At 34.0% G+C, this 16,774-nt stretch overlaps 2 protein-coding genes across 2 annotated transcripts in view; both read right to left on the reverse strand.

Moving 5' to 3' along the window:
* Window positions 1-6,606, reverse strand: part of LOC122857482 — a 53,738-nt gene extending 47,132 nt beyond the window's left edge. The window contains exons 1-2 of the mRNA XM_044159669.1: window positions 2,898-6,606; window positions 4-2,717 (exon numbers count right to left, since the gene is read on the reverse strand). Coding sequence (XP_044015604.1) covers window positions 4-2,717; window positions 2,898-6,529 — 6,346 coding nt within the window. The 5' untranslated portion in view covers window positions 6,530-6,606. The remainder of the gene's footprint in view (window positions 1-3; window positions 2,718-2,897) is intronic.
* On the reverse strand, window positions 6,549-16,500 carry LOC122856329 (fibrillin-2-like). Its single transcript, XM_044158017.1, has 15 exons — window positions 16,387-16,500; window positions 15,976-16,168; window positions 13,407-13,511; window positions 12,958-13,074; window positions 12,504-12,751; window positions 11,236-11,485; window positions 10,722-10,967; window positions 10,486-10,605; window positions 10,255-10,388; window positions 9,584-9,821; window positions 9,189-9,311; window positions 8,906-8,950; window positions 8,483-8,737; window positions 6,705-8,094; window positions 6,549-6,555 (listed from the first exon to the last, which is right to left on the reverse strand). Exons 1-15 carry the CDS (start codon window positions 16,435-16,437, stop codon window positions 6,549-6,551), a joined length of 3,522 nt encoding a protein of 1,173 aa, XP_044013952.1. The 5' UTR covers window positions 16,438-16,500.
* Between the last annotated feature and the right edge of the window lie 274 nt (window positions 16,501-16,774).

Below are 16,774 nucleotides of genomic sequence, written 5' to 3' on the forward strand. Positions count from 1 at the left end.
TACCTGGTTTACAATTGAGTTTTGGATTTCCATAATGCCCTGGAGGACAAGAACATTCAGCTTGTCTATCAACGACACGACATTGCGCATTAAATCCACACGCTCCATGCTGTAAACAAGGGTTGGTACAAACTCCATCTTGACTACACTTTTTATTAGCTTCGCAATCTTCATTTCTGCTGCATTCCAACTGATAACATTCTTGACTTGGTTCTCCTTGATACCTATCTGGACACAAACAAACTACACGATGGTTGGACACTTTACAAAGTGCGTTTTTTCCACAAGGTGACTTTCCAATCAAACAAGGATCTTCACATTTTCCATTCATGCAACTCAACGTTACTGGACAATCAGAATGCGTTCTACATCCAACATTGCATACTCCGTTTGAACAAATGTATCCTTTAGCACAAGAATTTCCTGTATCACATTTGGTTCTGCAGATTCCAGCTTCACAAATTTCCCCACATCCACATGCATTATTCAATGAACATCGTTGTAGACAAAAGCCAATTTCATCACATTCACAACTACCATCACAAGGAATCATCGATTTTGTACAACTTATCAAAGCGTTGCCGTAATAATTCACCAGACAAGAACACTGAGCTGAGTGATTAACAACTCGACAGTCAGCACATTCACCACAAGCTTTTCCACCTTCACAAGGATTTTGACATTTAGTGTTTAGACAATATTCGTCTGATAAACACTGAATATCGCTTCTACATCCCAATTGACAAATTCGATTTTCACAAATTTGGCCAACATGACAATGGTCGTCAGAATTACAAATCGATTTGCAGGTTCCAGCTTCACACCGTTCATCATTAAGACAATCAGAATCTCCTCGACATTGAGAGTAACAAATTTCTCCTTGACAAATAAATCCAGTTAAGCACCCCGCTGAACATGGCAAGGAATTTCTGCGACACAAAATCAAAGGATCTCCAACAAGCCCAATTGGACAGCTGCATTGTTTTTGATGATTGAGTACAGTGCATTCAGCATTTGTTCCACAACTATTAGAAAATTTGCATGGGTTTGTACATTGATTGTTAATGCAAGCAAAACCTTCAGAGCATTCTTGATTAGCCCGGCAGCCAGAAAGACAGACAAGACCTTCACAAATTTCACCAGAACGGCATTCTTCGTCTTGTCGACAGAGGGCTTTGCATGTACCTGAAGAATCACATCGTTCATTGCTGAGGCAATTAGCATTAGATGAACAAACTGGTATGCAGGTACTAGCAATACATGCCAATCCACTTGAACAATCACGATTAGCAGAGCAAATCGGTCCAGGTGCTCGTAAGCATGCGATTCTTGCTGAAGGATTTGGTAAAAACCCATCTGGGCACGTGCAAGAAGCTCTTTGATTTACTACAGAACATTTTGCATTTGGTCCACACGGCGTGTCTTCACAAGGATTTATACATTTGTTTCCGGAACACGCTTCATTGCCATTGCAATCTTCATCAGCTCTGCAACCATGAGAGCACATATTATTTAAACAAATATGTCCCAAAAAACAATCATTGTCTAATCGACAAGTCAGCAAGCAATTTTCTTTGACACACTTTTCATTGAAAGCGCAATGATTGTCTGAACTACAAACGGGTAAGCAAACATTGTCTCGGCAAGTATTTCCAGCTGAACAGTCGCTTGAAGTAGAACATGAAACTGGAAGCCGAACACATTCAACTTCAGAATTTCCAGTAAAACCTGCTGGGCAGCTGCAACGTTTAGTGTGCATTGTTACTTGACAATCTGCATTAATACCACATGCTGCTCGAAGATTACAGGGATCAAGGCATTGCCCATTAATACAAGAATCTGAAAGATTACACTCTTCATCCGTTTGACAAGAAGGTCTACAAACTCTTTCATAACAATAAGTATTTGATGGACATTGATATGACAATTCGCAGGTAGTTGGCTGAGGACGGCAACCAACAGCGAGATCATTGGCATTGCCTTCATATTCCAACCGACATTTACAGAAACCAATATGATTCTCAGCAATACAATCCGCATTTGGACCACATCGAATTTTAGAGCATACGTCTGAGCATTTTGGATGACCATTTATTTCTATACATTTTGCTGATATAGGGCAGTCTGAATCATTCAAACATTCTACTGGAATTTGACATCCATCATGATAGGCATCACCAACAGTTCCAAGCTGACAATGACATCTGAAGGATCCTCGTGAGTTTGTACATAATGCTCCAGCCCCACATGGTGATGCTAAACAATAGTCAATAAGCTCACAAGCAACCATTGGATTACCAGTGTAGCCTGGCTGACAGGTACATACTTGCACATGAGAACTTGTTGAACATATAGCATTTTGTCCACAAGGATTTTGTGCTAAGCAAGCAATTCGGCATTTGTGATGATCACATATTTTTTCGTCAGAACACTCATCATTGCTTGAACACTCAATTGGCTGACAGCCCAACTTATCATCATAGGCATCGCCAAAAAAGCCAGTGTTACAGGCACAAGTTGCTTTATGATTGTCGGATTTGCACTCAGCATTTCTACCGCACAAAATTAAATCACAAGATAAACGACATTCAGCCTGGCCTATAGAGTTATGAATACATTTTTCATCATAACCACATCCATTATCATCGCTGCAACGAAGTTCTTGTACACAAATATTATTTTGACAAAACTGGTAATCTGGACAAGTTGTATTAGATCTGAAAAAAAAAAAAAAAAAATTGAATGTTAATTTCAAATTGTTAAATCGATAAAAATGATATCAAGTACAATTGGAGGTTAAAACTATTGAAAAAAATGCGTTAATATATACATACTTTTTTTAGATACAAACAAATTTTAAATTTGATATGTAAAAAAATAAAATATAAAAGTTATACCTGCAAGTTGGTTTGCAAAGTCCATTGATGCAAAGTTGATCTCCAATACAATCTCTAATATTCGCGCACAATGATGTACAAATGCCTCCATTACAAGAAGTTCCAGCTGGGCACTGTGAGTCTGCTTTGCAGTATAGAACAGGACTACATCCTAAATTGGGATCTCCAGTTCCTCCTGGTTGGCATGTACAAACAGCCGAGTGATTAAGTGATGAACAATCAGCTCCTTGACCACAGACATTTGGCACTAAGCATGGGTCAACACATTTATTCTCTAAACATACATGAGACTCTTCACAATCACTATGAGAGTTGCATTCAAGTTTGACACATTCGATTTTCGGGTTGCCTGTACTTTGACCCAGGCATTTGCAACTTGCAATATGATGCTTAACTTGACATTCAGCATTTATACCACAAGCATTCACATCACAAGGGTTTCTACATGTATTATCGATACAAGCGGCTGAGGGAGGACAATCAGAATCTCCAAAACATTCCCCTGGATGCTTACATCCAATACTAGAAGGATCTCCAACTAGTCCATGTGGACAGTTGCAAGTATAAGAACCTTCAGTATTTACACAAAGTGCAGATGGATGACAAGGCTTCTGTAGACATTCGTCAACATCGACACAATGTTCTCCATTTAATCCAAACCCTGTGTGACATTTGCAAATAGCTTGATGATTAAAAACAATGCAATTGCCGTATCCGCAATTTACTTTATTGCAGGGACTTGAACACTTGTTGCTTTCTACATTGCAATATTTGTCTGTAGAACAGTCATTATTTGATAAGCATTCAACTTTAAAGCAACCAGAAGAATCACCAAGATACCCAGGTTGGCACTGGCATCCAGCTTGATGATCAATCACAGAACAAATGGTATTTTCTCCACAATCGACAATAGAACATGTATCTGAACATTTATGATTAATGCAAGATTGAGAACTACTACAATCAGTATCAGTTTTACATTGATTAGGAATTAAACATCCAATAGCTATTGGATCACCAGCTGTTCCCGCTGAACAGACACACTTATATGACCCATTGAGATTAATACATTCTGCAGTAGGATGGCAAGGATGCTCCAAGCATTCGTCAAGATCTAAACATTTGTCATTGCTGAAAATATATCCATGTCCACATTTGCACTTTCCATTGATACAAGCCTCATTGATTCGACATCCAGCATTAGAGGTGCAACCTGCTGAGCAAATTCCATCGAAACAAAGTTCTCCAGGTAAGCAATTTCCATTACCATAACAAACTTTGACACAAATATCGTTTTGACAACGTTCACCATGAGCACAACTAACTTTTGATGAGCAAGTACTTTGACAAAAACCTTGGATACACTGATGTTGAGTTGGGCAATCTTGTGAGGTCTGACAAACTGCGGGAACACGTACGCAACCTTGCTGAGGACTTGGATTTCCCTGAAATCCGGAGGGACAAGAACATTCTGTTTGATGTTCTACACAGTCACAAATTGCATTTGGGCCACAAACATTTTCCCTAGAGCATGGATTTTGGCAAGAATTATTAATGCATGCCTGGTCAGCTGGACAGTTTTTACTACTTCTGCAGCCCATAATGCAAATTCCATTGTGACAAGTCTGATCTGATTGACATTGATATGGGGTGACACAAGGAACAACACAAATACTGTCAATACATTTTTCGCCTTCTGAACAGTCTGAAATTGATCGACAAACAGCTTTGCATTGACCGTCTAGGCAAATTCCATCATTACAGTCTGCTGATGTTCGACAGTAATTCGACGATCTCACACATCCTTCTCGGGGTCCTTCAATTGATGGAGTAAAGCGATGAATGCATTTGCAAATTGGTTCACCACTGACAATTTGACAAAAGGAATTTTTTCCACAAGTATTTTCACAGGGGTTAAAACATCGATGATTTTGACAAATTGAATTTTCCGGACAGTCTTTTGTTGACAAACATGAACCTTCTGGAATGCAGCCTGCTTCATAGGGATCACCAACTGTTCCCAATTGACATTGACAAACTGGTGAATCTTTAGCACCAACAATGCAAACTGCAGTTGGATGACAAGGATTTGGATTGCAAGATTCGACAGCGGCACATTCAACATCAGCGACTGGATTAGGTTTAAATCCTGGAGGGCATTGACATATTGCTCGATGATCATCACCAATACAAACTGCATTTATTCCACATGAGTTTTCATCGCAAACATTATGACAAGTGTGTGTTAATCTATTGCAAAGTTGATTAGATGGACAGTCAATATTATAAACACAAGGAACAGGCTTACATCCTTTTGCTGAATCGCTTGGATCTCCAGCATACAAACCAACTGGACATTCACAGTTTGCTTCATGATTATTTACAACACAAAGAGCATTTGGTCCACATGAAATAAAATCACAAACCGGCAAACATAGTAATAATCCGTCTTGGCCATTTGACCGACAAGTATGATCCTCGGAACATTCTGAATCTGTTGAGCAACGATTTTGCCGAGAAGGTTGACATCCTTTCCGATCATTAGGATTTCCAGTAAATCCTAGAAGACATTCACAATTTCCTTGATGATTTTTAGCTACACATTGCGAGTTTGGTGCACAAGTTAGACTGCTACAAACTTGGATACATTTCAAAACTCCTAACGAATCAGGACGACATGCTTCGGTGATTTGACAATCTTTATCGTTGATACAATCTGGTACTGCGGGTTTTTCGCAACTTGATGTCACAGGATTCATTTCATATCCATCTAAACAATGACAAGAATGACCAGTTGAATCTCCAATGCAATTTTGATGTGCGCCACAGGTCATTCGACTGCAGGGATTAACGCATTGACGAATTTCGTTTTCGAGAATGCAGTAATGATCTTTTGAACATTCGGCATCATAAGTACAACCTGAATAGTCGGATCTTTCCGGCTGGCAACCAGTAATTAAATTAGATGGATTTCCTAAATACCCATCGAGACATAAGCATGATGAAATATGATTTTCGGTAATGCAAATTGCATTGGGTCCACATTGTAATTTACTGCATGCGTCAACACATTTTCGAATACCCTTGCCAACTTGAAAACATATTTCTTGAGGTTGACATTCTAAATCATTCAAACAATGACCAAATAAGTGACAGCCATTTCCATCATTTGGATTTCCAGAATATCCTGATGGACATATGCAGCTTCCATCTTGGCAAACAGCACGAGGTCCACATTTGACGTTTGCACACTTGTTGATACATTTTCCGCTGACACAAGTATAATCCAAAGGACAAACAACTTCATGGCTACACTGACAAGATTGAGCATCGACACAAGGACCTGATTTTAGTCCCGAACATTCAATGAATGGATTGCCGAAAAAGTTGTCTTTACAGCGACAATCATAACTTCCGATTGTATTAATGCAAACTGCATTTATTCCACAAGCATTTCCATTGCACTCATTAACATCATAGCACTGTACGTATGGATTTCCAGCGTAACCAGAAGCACAAAGACACTCAATGGCATTAAGACCTGCTTGGCAATGAGCATTTGTACCACATAAAGACTTTGAGCATTCTGATTCTTTTTGAATCCCGCAGCCTTGATAAGGATTTCCAGACATTCCAGGATCACAAACACATTTAAAATCTGATGAATCATATTCACAATGAGCATTTCCCCCGCAAGCTGGATTGCATTTTGGTGGTTCGATTGGTATACGGGTGCCGATGAATTTTAAAACTGATTTTTAAATTGTGACTTAAATATTAAAGTTCTTTGAAAGATAAAAAAAAAACTTACGTGAAACACACTCGTTGTTTTTGCCTTCAATAAATCCAACAACACATCTACACCATGGTGCGTGCTTATCGGGCTCGCAATATGCGTTAGGTCCGCACGGCACATTATCACATGGATTGACACAACTTCCTTGAATACAAGCAAAATAATTTTCACAATCTTGATTAACGTCACATTCTGTTCTTGGCTGAGCAATACCAGAGCAACCATTTCCATAAGGATCTCCAACAGATCCTTTCGGACATTCACATACATGTCCTCCTCGATTATTTATACAATATGCCCCATTACCACAGGGATTGTTCGCACACTCATTAACATTAACGCAACCATGTTGAGGATCACCTTCATATCTACTTTCACACATGCACTTTGGTGGATCACTTGGCGTACATTTTGCATTAATTCCGCAAGGAAATCTATCACAAGGGTTTTTACACTGATTACCATCCGAAATATCCGTAAAGAAGGGTGGTGGACAGACGCATTCTCCAGGCTGTACACATTTTTCATTTGGTTTACATTCATGATCATTTGTGCAACGTTTTTGTGCTGGTGAACAAAGTCCATTGTAAGGATCACCACCATACCCATATGGACATAAACATTCATGTGATCCTGGTTTGTTAATACATTCTGCTCCATATCCACAAACCTGGCGTCCTTCAGCGCATTCATCAATATCCTCACATGATCCATCCGGTTGTGTTGAATAACCTTTAGGACACGCACAGTAGCTAACTCCACCAGCGATTGTGATACACTCAGCACCACTCGGACAGTTTTCACCTTTCGAGCAATCAGCAAGCATACACTTGCCACTAACAATTTTATATGGTGGTTGACACTGACACTCAATGCTATTGCATTCTTCACACAGAGTAAATGGATTACCATTAAACCCTGGGGGACATTGACACTCATAACTTCCTGGGAGATTTTTACAAATCGCATTTATTCCACATGCCAGCTTATCACGATGTTCCATGCACTCATCAATATCTCGGCATTTTCCTGAATGTTCATCACGAGTGTAACCACGTTGACAAATACAAACACTACTACCAATAAATTCATCTTTGATACATTGTTCACCGGCTGGACAAGGTGTGCTTGGTCCACATTTATGAGGAAGCTCAGATTCTTTACAACCACCCATATATGGATCACCAGTTGTACCAGTTGGACATTGACAGGAGAAAGAACCAGCCTCATTGTTGCAGACCGCTCCTGGTGGACAAGGATTTACCGCACACTCATTAATGTCTGTGCAGCCGTCTTTAATACCTGCTTTACCAGTGTATCCATTACTACACAAACACGTTGCAATATCATTCAACAACATACAATGAGCATTCGGACCACAAGACACGTCTTCACATGGATCTATAATAAAAAATTATCTCATTTATTTATTCATTTACCTTCTTTTACGGAGGTGGGATAGACGCGAAGCGTTCCACCATAGTATTGTTTTCTTTAAGATTAAACAATTTTTTTAGGTTTATTGTACTGAAAAATTAATAATAAGAAATTGAGTATTTTGTCAAAAAATAAACTATAAAGAACTTTTAAATTTTCAGCAAATCTTTTAAATATTGAATAAGAATAGAAGTGCAATAAAAAAAAAAAACTATTTACGGTGTATTTTGTTTAAAAATATTAATATTTAAAAAAAATTATTTCAATTGCACTACAACTATAAACGTTTTACTATCTTTATAGCATCAAAAGATGAATAAAATATATAGTTTAAGAATAAAAAAAAACTTACGTCTACAATCGTTTCCAACGTTAGGCTCCGGGCATAAGCACCTTTTCTGAGGATCACAAATAGCATTACCAGGGCAATCAGCATCCAACTCACAGCTAACAACTCCAACACACTTGATATATGGATCAGGATCAGGTATTGTGCCTTCAGGACATGTACACGTATATTCACCCTCTGTATTGGTACATGATGCACCATGACCACAAGCACCTGCTCTTGTACACTCGTCGACGTCTTTAAATTTAACCACAGATATGAATCATTTTATTTTTACAATGTTTAATAAGAATATCAAAACAAAAGTTTCAACAACAACAACAGAAATAAAAGATAAAATATATACAAACTATAAATTGAAATATAAAACTTACCAATGCATTGCTTGAAAGCAGAATATCATTTCAGAATATTCCTGGTGTTAACATTGAACAACGACAGGTCCGTTCACCACATCACATTCATTTATATCTGAATTACATAATATTCAATTTATTTGTGTTTTTATTTTTATTTAATTATAATTTTTAAAAGCAAATAATAATTATTTATCCGGTAAGTAGATGTTAATATTTATTTCGCATTTCTATCTCATACATATATCTTAGCTAAAACTTTTGCTCCACATCGGTAAAGTAATATAATAATCATTATTATTAAGTTCTATCAAATAAAGTTCACAAGATATTGATAATGACGCTCAACTTACCAACACATCCAACAGAAATATCGTTCGGATTGAACGTCCAACCATCTTCGCAAATGCAATAAGCTTCTTGTCCATCAGCTTTACAATATGCATGTTCACCGCAAGTGACTTCATCACATGGTGCTAAAAATAAATGAATTATTGAATTATTAACATAAAATGATATATAATAAAAATCTGTCACGTATATAAATTTATGGTTAACATTCATTATTGAAAATGAAAAATAAATACACGTAAATAAAGAAGGCAACTTTATAGCTTTCTTACAATCATCAGCATGTTATCGTCAATCATAGTCTTTATAGTTAATGTGCTAAGGAAGAGTAGAAAAAACCAAGCTCAATTTTTCATAATGTTAAAGAAAAATCCTTCATATTTATATTTATATATACCTTTACATGATATATGTGGGGGTGTGCCGATAAAACCGGTCTCACAAGAGCAATGATAACTTCCTCGGGTATTTGTGCACACTGATGATGGACCACAAGGATTTGTTGTACACTCATTGAGGTCTTCGCACTCAGCACCAATGGCCTTGAAGCCGTCCTTGCAATAACACTGGCCCTCAATACACTCGGCATTATTTACACAATCAAAATTAGTTTTGCATAATGTTGTAACGTCCGTCTACATAACAAAAATACTTATTATTTATTGCAGAATCAAATAGCTCAATATTAATTTAAAGTAGAAAATAATAAATGATCAATTTTTTATTCATCGAATATTTTACTTATGGTAACTTTATTACCAGACATTTATACTTTTGAATTCTAATGATTGGTTGATTTCGTAGCTGAAAATTATGAACGACTATGTAAAGACTACCATAATAAAATTGACTTCCCAGATTTTTTTAGAATTGACTTATTCAAAAATTAAAAATATATTGAAATATTTTTGGACTAAAAAAAATAACCCTTTAATGGTGAAACTTGAATTCCAAGTCATTAAATTTTTTACAGATTTTCCCTAAATGAACCAATTTCATAGTAATACGGAGAATAATTTCTTTAAAAAAAAATAAAAATTATTAATGAATACAAATAATTTAACAAACCTGATCACATGCAACTGTTGGACTAGGATTTTTGCTATATCCTGGTGGACATAAACAAGTATAACCTGGTACAGTATTTTTACAAACTGCATTTTTGCCACAAGGATTTTCCAGTACACTACACTCATCAATGTCTGTAAAATGTAACGATAAAAATAAACAAAAGTTTAAAGTAAATAACTTTTTTCAGATTAGATTTTTCATTATGAATTAAAAGTATATTAGTCTGACCGAAGCAAGCCTTGAAGGGATCCCCAGTATAATCTTGCTTGCATCTGCAGATAAAGCTTCCAACTGTATCAATACACTCAGCATTTTCTCCACATGGATTTTTTTTGCACTCGTCAACATCTAGTAATTTAATTAATGTGTTATATTTATTATGATGATGAATTATTGTTATGATTATTATTATTATTATTATTCATACAAATTAATAAATATTATTTTAAATGATTGTTACTGACTTTCACAGAGAATAAGTCCCTGTCCTAGGAAGCCCTGAGGGCAAATACATTTGTATGAGCCAGGGACATTAATGCATTTTGCATTGGAAGCACAAGCATTGTTTCTTGAGCACTCGTTTATATCCGTACATCCTAGTACTGGATCGTGTTGATAACCTTGAGCACATCGGCATTCAAAACCATTCTTGACATTTACACATTTTGATTCCTTACCACAAGGATTATTCAGCTTGCATTCGTTGATGTCTGTTAGCCATTTTAGTCAATAAATTCAAGCATTATTTTTAATGTATAATTTAAATTATTTCATCTCAATATTTTTTAAATATAAAAAAAAAAAAGATTATTTTATATTTTAAATGAATTTTAATATATATTATATCTAATGATATTGTTGAAATTTTTTTTAATGGGTTTTAAAAATTAAGTTCTAATGTTTTTTTTTTCTGAATAGTATAGTTAAAAATAATTTTATGATGATTGAGCTGATAAATAATTTTATGGAAAAAAATACCGTGACATCCAGTAAATGGATCTCCACCCATGCCATCGGGACATGTACATCGAAAGCTTCCTTCAAAGTTTTCACACAATGCTGATTTTCCACACGGACTTCTCGTACACTCGTTGATGTCGGTGCAACCTTCTTCAGGGCTCCCTTGAAATCCCTCGGGGCATTCACATCGATGACTACCTAACAGATTAATACACTGTGCCTTTAGACCACAAGTATTATTATGCTCACACTCATTAATATCATAACACTGAAAAAACAAAATAAATATAAATCATTTGACAAAAGCCAATAAACAAAAAAATTATTAATAATAATATAATACCATTTTGATTTTATTAAACCATGTACTGAAAAACTCATTTGAGAAAATGTAATTTAAAAAAGTTTAATATATTTATAGGATGATAAAACTTAAATTTCTATATACATATGGTAGAAAAAAAAAGTATATGATAGAAAAAAAAGTGCGTGTTGCGACTAGCGCAGAGATGAGAAACTTCTTTGTATTGGGAGTTGTTTTAGACTGACAAAGTTCGGGGATATTAAATGAAGAAAATTAGACTATATATGTCTCATGTCTTGGACTTCATGCAGAACCGAGACTGAGACCGAGAGCATCGGCTAAAAGTCTTGGCATCGCCAATCGTATTGAAAAAAAAAAACTGTTATTAATAGATGGCTCTGGTTTTTACTTCGATTTTTTTTTCTAGATGTAAAATAAAACTAATAATAAGAAAATAATATCAATATTACAAAATACTGGTCATTTTAATTCAATAAAATAATACATTCACAATATTTTCTTCGCGTTAAGTAAAGTAATGAAATTATTCTTTTTTTTTTGTATTTTTGTTTTGTATATTTGTTTTGTAATTTTTTATTTTTTTGTATATTATCAATATTTTTTTTTTTCCTATTGACCAATTTTACCAATAGAGTGAGACATGCAACACCAACCGAACAAATGTTTCGTTTTGTAAAGGAATTTTTTAATTGGTCAGCCCATGGAATGGCGAATCAATAGAATTATTGCCAACCAATTTTGAGAGATATAGGAAAGAGGGGTTTAAAAATAACGACCAAAAAGTATCTCCAAGCCAAAAGTAGTATCTTTGTACCGCAAAACGTACAAAAGTACCTTTTTTGGCAACCCTGGTCATGAGTGGTTTTTCAAAGACAGTTAAATATTTAATTTAATTTAGTAATAATATCATTAGGTATTATAGTAGTTTAAATATTTTAAACATATTTATGTATAGACATACCCTCTCGTAGGGATTTCCTTTGAATCCATTTAAACACGTACAAGTAAAATTTCCTTGAGTATTTTCGCAAAATGCATTGTCACCACATGCATTCGGTAATTCACATTCATTGATATCGTCACAACGTTCTTCACCATCACCAGTATATCCTGGATTGCACCTACAGAGAAAATTCGATGGCAAATTACAGCATTCAGAATTTTCAACGCATCGTGATGCTAAGGCTGGATCGTCACATTCATTTATATCTAAAAAAAAAAAACATAAAGCACCGTTAGTAGAATAGTCACTAAGAAAATTGTACTCGTAAAGAACAGTAAGGAAGTCTAAGTTTTGAACATGAATAAAATTGTATATATGTATAGATATTTTTTATTATACCTCATATCGAAATTATTATCTCTACTTATTTATTTTCTTTTCTTTTATTTTTTCTATTTTCATTTAATTTTACCTTCACAAGAAAATCCATCTCCTTTGAAGCCCGGGAAACAGGTACAATCAAAGCTGCCAAGAGTGTTTGTACAATGGGCGAAAATATCACAGGGTTTTGACTTGCACTCGTTTTCGTCTAGAAAAAAACAAAATAATAAAATGTAAACAATGATAATATATGATTATTTTTTTTGTTTTTTGTTCAACAATATTTATTAAGACCATAAAAAAACACGGATATTTAACAAACAGTTTGGACATTTTATTATTTTACAAAACTTGTTAAAGTTAAAAATTATTTTTGTTTTATTTGTTTTGTCTGCTTTTTTTATCATTTTTCTGGTTTTAAAGCAACAAATAATTAAAGATCAACGACATTCATATTTATGATATTGTTTCTAGCGGATAAAAAAATAATGGCTCCTGGAATTTATATTTTCATATTATTTAATGTATTTTCTTATTTACCTGGTTCTTGACAATTACATCCACCGAAGCCATCATTACAGTGGCAAACAGAATCAAGGCAAACACCATTTTGGCACTTTGTACCATCTTCTTTTGTACAATCATCTGAAAAAATTTGAATGTACATTATAGTGAAAACTTGCCTGGAAAAGTCACATGCATTTGTAAATATAGTAAAAGAAAGACCACTTTTTTCATGATTTTATAACTTAAAAAGAACTTGTTGAATCTCAAACATAATAAATTTTCTTTGTTTTTTTTAAACCTGTATCTGTATGTTTCTAGCTACGACAAAATCGGAATATATTTGGAAACTGATAATAAACAAAGTTAAAAACTGATTTATAAACATAATAGGGGGTCTATCCAAGATAATCATATTCAGTATTCCGGTTATTTAGTATTTTTACTCCCATGTCTAAATTTTTATACTTGACTGACGCGTCGTTACTATAGTATTAGTGTCCTGGCCTGTATTTATCCTTAAAAATAGAAAAAAAAATTTAGTCTACCCTGACGGAATCGCCCCATGTAAAACAGACTTATCACATAATTATTTCAACTACATTAACTCCTTACTCATTTGCCAAAATAAATTGCGAGCTTGTTCAATGTCAAAAATATGAGTTTCGTCTGGTTTCGGTTTCATCAGCTACAGTTTCGTTTCGTTTCGTCGTCACAATTCTTGAGGAATTTAGACGATTTTTGGCCGAATATAGGATAGATTTGAAATTTACACAGTAGATTCTTGATATACTGACACATATTCTCAATTTTTTTAGTAATTGTTTGGAAGCTCGTTATTCTTAAATTAATTTTTTAAGTTGACAACTTTTAACATGGACTCTTATGGAGATGTTGAATGAATTAAAAATGATGACGTCCCCAACCACCGACTTATACCCGATAAGCTCGCGCGCCTTCGAAAGCTGACTCGAAAACTGACTCCTACCAAGTCTTTTAATACCAAAATTGCAATATGGTTCAAATTATTACTGAAAAGTAAATAAAAAAGTTGATTCAAATTTCTGATATCAAAGTTTTAAAAGTTTTTGTCAAGTATAATATTGTTGGGCATATTCAATTTTGAAAGATTTATACATATAATATATAGTTTAGTTAATTGATCTATTTTTTTTTTCGTTCCAAAATGCTACTAATTATATACTCATGACCTCAAAGCTTAAAAGTTTAAAACATAAAACTTTCCAATAATATTAATTTTCTTTTAGATTTTAATGTAACAATGAGAACATCAGTTTCTAGATAAAAAATGATAAGAGAAAATAAAAATGAAATATAAGCTGTTGAGGGAAATTCACAAGCTAAATGTGAAATTATGAACAAAATGTGCATGACTGTGATAACTTGGACTGCGTGACGTGAGTATCGTAACGGTATAACATTGAATGCCACCATGTAAAAGAAAAAAAAAATTATAATATGATATAAAAATAAAAAAAGTGACTTTAAGAAATTGATAATAATAATTTAATGTTTTATCAGTCAGTTTTTAACAATTTATAATTTTTTTTATTTATCTTCCATTAAAGATATATTTTGATTTGGATAAACGTGAGGTACATAATACACGGAGAAAAGGTACGACAAAAATCGCTCTGCCAGCACAGCAAACTTAAGGTTGATTCCCAGTCGCATCCCCGAACCAATATTTATGCCACGAAAGGCCCGTATATCAATAACGCTATTTTTTATTCCCGTGTCCTAAAATTTTTTGTGGCGCCACTGATGAAAAAACTAAGTTCTTTAGTAGTATGTGTGTGCGCGGCAACACACTAGCAAACAAAGTTTACGTCGTACACTGAAACCATGCTTGTGTTCATGTCTGTGTGCTGCGTTTCTCGCGAAATTTTTGAATTTTAAAGTTATTTATTTTTAAAACGCAACAGACGAAATACTAAAAATTTATATCAAAAATTTGTCTTTTCTAGCACTACAAACTGATAGAAATTTAACGTTTTCTGTTGCGTAGATTTTATGTTACTAGGAACAGTGGTAATAATGTGTGAATTTCCAAAAAGCGCACTACCCCTCTTACGCTTTGGAAATTCACACATTATTCCCACTGCCCTTGTAGCATAAAATTTTTTATTATAATCTTAGGTAACAAATATAAAAATAAATCAAAGCATCGTAATTTGAATTAATTTTTTTCTCAATTATTTTCCTCATTATTTTTTTAATTAAAAAAATGAAAATTTATTCTGTAATTTAAAAAAAAAAAATTATGGTTTTAGAATTTTTGTTATGTGGAATAATAAAAATTTAAAATTGTTATTTGTTCAACAATTTTTGTTTGGAGCATAACAAATTTTGTTAAACAGCATGACAATTTTTACTCTACCCGATAAACAAAAACTATATAACCAGTAGAAAAAATACTGTCCTCTATATACTTTGCTGTGCGGCAAAACAATTTTTCTCCTGTTTTCTCAACAATTTTTGTTTTTTCTCCGTGTAGAACAAATTTCCGTTCAGGATGAACCGATATTGATATTGAAAAAACACATGCAATGATATTATGATGACATTATAATAAACAATATACCTGTGCATTTGAGCTTCTTTCGGGCTTCATCACCTCCGTGATAACAGTCGTTTTTTCCGTCACACAGTCTCGACAACTCGAGCAATTGTAAAACTTCAGTCGATTCATTGACCTGACATCCAAAGTATCCATCTTCTAGATTTAGAAAAAATACTTTTTTTTGTCCTCGTTTGATTCTTTGTGAAGAATCAACCTAAATAAGTAAATATTAACATTGAAATAATGAAATACGTACGTGTATTTATTAATTTAATTTTAGATCGGACTAAATCATCAATAATATATACAAACATCTACAAATATTTACATCTAAAAAAATATATTCAACAAAAAATATAGTTAAAAATTATTTTAGAAAGACAAAAAATTTTTTCATGATTGCACACATTGAAATTTTTTTTTATTACTTACTGGAAATGAGGCCAGAAGAATCCACGTCAACAACGGCCAAAGATATTTCATCTTTGCTGAAATTATATTAAATAAAAAAATACAATTAATACATTTATATTCCAATTAACAATAAGCCTCAGGCGATTTTCCAATAAAAAAAAAAAAGTTAAATGAGAATAAATTAGTCTATATAAATATCACTTGATACATTCTTGAGTTTACACTTTATCACATGTCGTCGCCCATTGATTCACAAGCAATCGGCCCACGTGTTTAACGACTCAGCTGGCAATAAACTATAGTTTTCTGTTTCAATATATATACAAACTAATAACTCATGGACTTCATATTCATTTGCGTTCATTTCAAGATGAACAAACAAAGAAATGGAAAAAAATTATGTTTA

Source organism: Aphidius gifuensis, linkage group LG5 (assembly GCF_014905175.1).
Source record: "Aphidius gifuensis isolate YNYX2018 linkage group LG5, ASM1490517v1, whole genome shotgun sequence".
Classification (NCBI taxonomy): domain Eukaryota; kingdom Metazoa; phylum Arthropoda; class Insecta; order Hymenoptera; family Braconidae; genus Aphidius; species Aphidius gifuensis.